This window comes from Carex rostrata, chromosome 12 (assembly GCF_964058835.1).
Source record: "Carex rostrata chromosome 12, lpCarRost1.2, whole genome shotgun sequence".
Taxonomy (NCBI): domain Eukaryota; kingdom Viridiplantae; phylum Streptophyta; class Magnoliopsida; order Poales; family Cyperaceae; genus Carex; species Carex rostrata.
This window is the reverse complement of record NC_135929.1, coordinates 304,577-311,793: the sequence shown is the minus strand read 5'-3', so window position 1 is coordinate 311,793 and position 7,217 is coordinate 304,577. Positions and strand designations below refer to the sequence as shown.

Below are 7,217 nucleotides of genomic sequence, written 5' to 3'. Positions count from 1 at the left end.
AACTTTGTAATTTTTAATTAGAGGTAAACTAAAGTTTTTTTTAATAATTTAATTAGAGTTAACATGAGATTAATTATATATAAAAAGTAAATAAGAGACTGCACAAATGGTGAGGGTTAAATAAAAATCATGCGAATAAGAAAATATTATTAAATATGATTTCTTTTAACCAATGTATGCTATAGTTTCAAAATTTTCTTATAAATAAATCTATTTCGTATAAAAACATATTTAGCTATGTTTGTGTCAGACGTATCCTTAGGCGTATCATATTAATTATGTCGTGTTAAATTGTGTTAAAAGGCACACATCGTGGTTGAGTGCCGTATCAAAATTCACTAAAAAAACACGACACTCGCAAACACACACAACACGCCTAACATAGAAATATAGAATGTAACGTTTTTTCTCATTCTCTATTTCCGGACCAAAAGCATGTCTTTATTCTTAAATTTTTTTATTAATAGAAAAATAAATACAAAATATCATAAAAGGATCGAGTACGATTCTACGAAATCACGGTTTATAGAAAAAACGGATGGTTTATTCTGTTCAGTTTTTCGTGTCTATCCTCTTCAATTTTTCGTTTTAATTAATTTGCGAGCGTGGTTATGGTACAATTAGCTGGACAAAATAACCCGTTCTTCATGTATTTCATGAAATTATTATTTTTTTGACATATTTTTATTAATAAAAAAATCAGCATCCGATTCGGCTATAAAATACCAACTCAAAGTCGAGAGGCTGACAGCTCATATAAGACTCGTTCGGGTTCAGATCAGAAGCCGAAATTTTTAAAAATACCATTTCTTAAAAAAAACAAAAAAACCACAATTTATGTACAATTATAAAGTTACTATAATTGCATCATGAAATGCGGATTCATTTATTGGAGACCGCATCTAGAAGATACAACCCCATAATAGAGTCCGCATCCACTGGATGTGGCTTTTTTTTTTTTTTTCAAAGTCTGATAGAATCTCTGCCCGAAATACTTGTTTTGTAGTTTGTGAAATCACTCGATCTGATGGGCACACACTTTTATAAAAATCTCACTGGTCCAATAAAATAGTATACTTCGTTTGTCAAATTTTATTAATTGAGATAGTGAAAAAACTTACTCAAATCCGATACGTTGAAGGAAGAGTCAAAAACCAAAAACTAAGATACGAATTTATTATAATATATAATGAGGAGGGTTCAAATGCCTCCATTTTTTGTGCTTCCATCATGTCTTCATTTTTTAAAACTTTAATAACTCAAGATTTAAAACTTAAAAGTCAAAATAAAACCGTTAGATGTGATCTATGTTATTTTCTCTATGTGCTCATAAAAAATTATCACATTACAATTTAGTGCATTTTTTACAAGTTCTTGATGACAATTAAAATAAAATTAAAATGTCATAATTTTTTACATGTGCATAGATAAAATGATGTAGATCATATCCAACGGTTTTATTTTGATTTTTAAGTTTTAAATTTTGAATTATTAAAGTTTAAAAAAATGGAGGCATAGTGGAGGCACAAAAAATGGAGGCATTTGAACCTTCCTCATATATAATATATTATTTTATTTTATGGTTATTTTTCACCGAAGACTCTAAAAATTTATTCGCTGATAACTCTAAATTAATTTTTATTACAAAGAAGTCTAATTAGATATATATTATTTTATTTTGTGGTTATTTTTCACCGAAAACCCTAAAAGTTTATTCGCCGATATTCCTAAATTTAATTTTATTACAAAGAAGTCCAATAACATATATATTATTTTACTTTATTTTGTGATTATTTTTCACCAAAGACCCTAAAAGTTTAATCGCCGATAGTCCTAAATTTTTTTTATTAGAAATAAGTCTAATTACATATATATTATTTTATTTTGTAATTATTTTTCACCGAATATCCTAGAAGTTTAATCGTTGATAGTCCTAAATTAAATTTCTAGGGATGTCGACGAATAAGCATCTCGGGTCTTTGGTGAAAAATAACCATAAAAATAAAATAATATATATGTTACTGGACTACTATGTAATAAGAATTAATTTAGGGATGGCTAATAAACTTTTAGAATTTTCGGTGAAAAATAATAATAAAATAAAATAATATATATCTAATTAGACTTCTTTGTAATAAAAATAAATTTGGAGATATCGGCGATTAAACTTTTAGAGTCTTCGGTGAAAAATAATCCAAAAATAAAATAAAATAAAATAATATATATGTTATTGAACTTCTTTGTAGTAAAAATAAATTTAGAGATATCGGCGAATAAACTTCTAGGGTCTTCGGTGAAAAATAACTATAAAATAAAATAATATATATATAATTAGTCTTCTTTGTAATAAAAATTAATTTAAAACTATAAATGAATAAATTTCTAGAGTATTCGGTGAAAAATAATTATAAAATAAAGAATATATTATATATTAAAATCAATTCACGAATATGAGATTCTCTTAGATTTTGAAAAAAAAAAAGTAGAGCCGCATCTAGCGAATACGAACTCTATTTTAAAGCAGTATTCTCTAGATGTGGTTTCCATTAAATAGGTCTGCATTTTATAAATGCGGCAGTGATTTATAATTGTACACAAAATGTAGTTTTTTACTTTACTTTTTTTTTTGAACAAATAGTAAATTTAAAAATTTCGGAATCAGAAGTCAAAACCATCTCTCACTTTCCCAATTGAAAGTATCTGTGTTCCTTGTGAATTTCAAATTAGACGCGATCACAGAGATGTCAATCACCGATTCACCAGGAGGAGCAACACCTTCGACCCCTTCTCCCCTGACCTGTGCGACCCATTCGATGCCTCCCCTTTCAACCACAGCCTCTTCTCCTTCACTCGCCCCTCTACCTCCCTCTCCTTTCCGTCTGACACCTCCACCTTAGCTGCAGCTCGCATCGACTGGAAAGAAACCCCCAAAGCCCATGTTTTCACAGCCGATCTTCCAGGAATGAAGAAAGAAGAGGTGGAGGTGGAGGTGGAGGAAGGTAACTGTCACACCCCGAGACAACCCGCCACGTATTTATACGTAAGGCGTATACACATCACATACATTATCAATAAAATTCATAAATGCCACATCAATCTCACAAATAAAAGTCTTACAACAATAGTTAAGATAGTTCAACGGTGGTCACGACATACATGGTTACAAATACGATAACAACCATGCATGTTGAAGTGTACCAATTTACTGGAAAATAAACAAACGAAAACAAGATAAATTTAAGTGGCATTTATCATAAACATGGATCCTTCCGCTTTCTTTTACTCACGAACTTGTCTGTAGGCCTCCTCTTCATTACCTGGAACCCATATAAAATGGAACGGGTGAGAGATCGAACTTTCTCTCAGTGCGGGATTTAGTTCCAGCCCAGAGTTTATAAAACTTTTACTTTATTCCCACAAACATGAAAAGAAATATAATGCGTATGTCTTTTCTAAATGCAATGCATCATTTATCATTACTTTTACTTTCGTATATTTTCACATTCAAACTTGCCTATCCAATGGGAAATCCATCCAACATTGGAAGGCCGCCAAACCAATGGGAAATCCATCCAACATTGGAAGGCCGCCAAACCACTGGGAAATCCAACCAACAGTGGGAGGTCGCCAATCCACTGGGAAATCCAACCAACAGTGGGAGGTTGTCTCACTAGACGGGGAATCCACCCTACGCTAGGTCTTGACCTGTGACGGGAACGCCAATCCACTGGGAAATCCAACCAACAGTGGGGGGTTGTCTCACTAGACGGGGAATCCACCCTACGCTAGGTCTTGACCCGTGACGGGAAATCCATCCAACGCCACGTTAACGAGGGGTCCAGTCGAATACCAGACCCAATGTATACATCCCAATATGCAAGCATATTGGCCCCTGTTCACTTTCATTATCCGTTCATTTCACACGCAATCATTTAATCACACAATTCATGCTATGCTCAACACATCCTACTTATACAATTCATGCTATGCTCAACACATCCTACTTATACAATTCATGCTATGCTCAACACATCCTACTTACGCAGTTCAATGTATGCTCAACACATCCTACTTATGCTATGATCAATGTATGAATCATATCCTTTCATGCAATTTATATTCTACTCATATCATACGAATGTTCGAAAACAACATGCATAAATCCAACTAATGCCATAATAATAAACAATTGAATGACAACAGGCAAGTAAGATAGTTTTATAAAGTCTAGGAAGCCCGCACCTGTTTGCGTAGAAATTTCTTGACCGTTATCTACGTCTCTTAGTTCCTCAAGAATCGAACCTAAGAAATGAACATACCTCTAATTAATAAGGTTTGAGTTCACGTGTTCTTATTTTCTAAGTTTTCTATTTATCATTATAACCCTAGTTTATTAATTCTAATTTCTAAACTTTAACTATTTAATCCTTGATATCATGGTACTATCAAGTCACATATTATTTGATTCACTTATTATATATATATATATATAAATATAATTAGAAATAAATAAACTAAATGAGAATCCGAAACTTGTTTAGTTAGAAATCCAAAATCCTTTATCAAAGAAATATACACAATATTTTATTTTCTTAATGTATCATGGATCCGACACCTACTAATATTTATTAAGAGGATAATGAGTATCTATAATCTTTTTAGCCTATTATAGAAAGATAACAACTTAATAATTATGTATTTATCCATAAGAAAGAAATTCAGATTTTTAATCGAAACTTTGTTACTTGGAGTTTGCAGTTTAGAAAAGATACGCGCAGCAGTGACTGTTTTGGATGGTTCTCGGTGTTGGAAACTCCGATCGGGGTGAGGCCAGCGCTAACGGATCCGAATCTGCGAGCACTACAACTTCCGTCTTGCAGGATCCTTGAGATTCCGGACGTATGGAGTGCAGGTCCCTGCGGAACTCGGCTGACTGGTTCAGCTCGGTTTTCTGGTTCGAGTATGAACAGCAGCCACGGTTTTGGCCATATCTCGGTGGTGGAAGCTCGGATCGAGATGAATCTAGCGCTGAATCGTCCGTATCTTCGATCACTACAATTCCTGTGTTGAAGTCTAGTTCATATTCTGAACGTACGGATGGTGGTTCTTCACGGAAGCTGACTGGACGGTTTGGATCCACCAAGGAATCCGGATCTGATTTGGGGGAGAGGGGAGGGGGCAGGGGAGGCTAGGGTTTGAGGGTTTGAGGGGGGGTTTATATACATGTGAGATTGGGGCTGCCTTCCACTTTTGGGTTGGGCTGAAAAGGGCCTTTATGGGCCATAGTCAATTTAATTTTGTCAATTTGAACTAAAATATAAATCTGTTTCTGCTGCTTTAAATTTGCATCTTCACAGATTGACAATACTGGAATTATGGATTCGGAATATGGAATTAGTTTCCACATAAGAGTTGTAGATTTTTTTGTTATGGTTCTAACGCAATTAGTTTCACCTTAATCGGAATTTCCAGTGATGAGAAAAGATAAAAATGGTCGATGAAGGTCTGCAGTTTCTGGACAGAAATGTTTACTGACTTTACAATTTTATTGAGAATCCTATGTTCGGAATTTTTGGTAGACTTCTACATGAAAGTTGGAGATCATGAAGTTATCTTTTTAGGTATTAAATTTCATTCAAATCCTAATAATTATGAGTGATCTGTGATTATAACACTAACGGTTGTTCTTCTGAAATTAATTTCAATTGAAGTTAATTTCAGAAGATTGTCAAAAGAATTAGTTCATGAAATTTTTTATAAATAAGGTTTTTATTAAATATCATACCTAAAATAGCGTGGCGTTACAGTAACATACTCCAAATCAGCGGTGAGCACACCAGAGAAAACGAGGAGAAGACTGACACGTGGTACCGTGTCGAGCACAGCAACGAGAAGTTCTTGAGGAGGTTCAGGCTTCCTGAGAATGTAAAGATGGACCAGATGAAGGCTGCCATGGATAACGGAGTGTTGACGGTCACTGTGCCCAAGGAGAAGGTCAAATCTATTAAAATTTATGGTTAGTTTTTCTTAAAATTGTTGAATGTGAAAGTGTGAAGGTGTGTTGGGATGAAATGAGAACCGGTGTGCAGGCAGTGTTGGTGTAAGGAAGAAGAAGTATTATACTATTATTGTTATGGGTTATGTGTCGTCTCAATTTGTTGTGGAGATCAAAACTTGTTCTGGTGTGTTGATATCTCTTTAACAAACCCTATTGTAAACTAAATGGACAATACATGAAGTGTTTTTATTATTTATTTTTTCATTTCTCTCGGATAAAAAGGATGGACATTTCTGGGAAAAGAATCTATTTTTCGAATGAAAGACAACCAGTAAATTGGATGCAAATAGTTTTTCCTTCAGACTCAGCTCCAGACAGGTGTAGAGGGGTGGGGAGGGAAAAAAAAAATCAAAATTTCACCTGCTTTAGAAAATAATATCGGAGGGAAGGTAAAGGAATGATCAACACTGCTGGGGTCAAAAGGTGTGTGTGATCTGCACTTTCTAGGTAAGCTTTATCCACGATTTGAACTTGATTCTTGTTAGAAATTACAGATTTTCTTTATCCAGTCTCCTCTTTTTGAGGTTAAAGGATCTTTTTTTTTTTTTTGATAAAGCTGATAGTAGCTATCAGAAGAGTTACAACATTACAAATATGCCTTAGAAGGCACATGTACAGCATTATGCATCAAAACCACACCCACCGCAACCCTGTTTAATCCATCCCCCCCTCCCCCAGTAACTTCCTCCATAGATTCGCTTCTTTGATGGAGTGATGTGCAATCCACTTTGGATCTGTTTCAATTCCTTCAAAAATCTTCTTGTTTCGGCCTCGCCAAATAAAGCAACACACTCCAAAGAATACTGTCTCCCGTTGTATTCTTGAAATTCTTCATTGACATATCCTTGCCGAGCTATATTCTTAAAGGATCTTTCTTTCTCTATCTGTCTCATTCGTTAAAACTTACAGATTTGAACCCGATGCTTGTATTGAAAGAAAGATCCCGTTTTGGGGATGAAATTGTTTACTGTAGCGAGTTCAATCCAAAGATACATTATATCTTAATGTGCAGGTTCCATTGATTAGAAGGTAAATAAAGAAAACTACTATCTATTAAGTTAGCAATGTTAGTAATTGTTTACTGTAGCGAGTTCAATCCAAAGATTATATCTTAATGGGCATGAGCATTGTTGAGCATCATGGCAACAATGCTTTCACA

At 34.1% G+C, this 7,217-nt stretch overlaps 1 protein-coding gene and 1 long non-coding RNA gene across 2 annotated transcripts; one reads left to right on the top strand and one right to left on the bottom strand.

Annotated features, from left to right (window-relative positions):
- The first annotated feature begins 1,952 nt into the window (after positions 1-1,952).
- Positions 1,953-6,095, top strand: LOC144562962 (18.1 kDa class I heat shock protein-like). The gene is made up of 3 exons (XM_078312331.1): positions 1,953-1,982; positions 2,663-2,999; positions 5,795-6,095. The coding sequence occupies exons 1-3, from the start codon at positions 1,953-1,955 to the stop codon at positions 6,019-6,021; spliced, it is 594 nt and encodes a 197-aa protein (XP_078168457.1). The 3' UTR covers positions 6,022-6,095.
- Positions 3,099-5,176, bottom strand: LOC144563120 (uncharacterized). Its single transcript, XR_013514266.1, has 3 exons — positions 4,746-5,176; positions 4,243-4,302; positions 3,099-3,317 (listed from the first exon to the last, which is right to left on the bottom strand). It is a non-coding gene; the product is annotated as an uncharacterized LOC144563120 (long non-coding RNA).
- Positions 6,096-7,217: the final 1,122 nt, after the last annotated feature.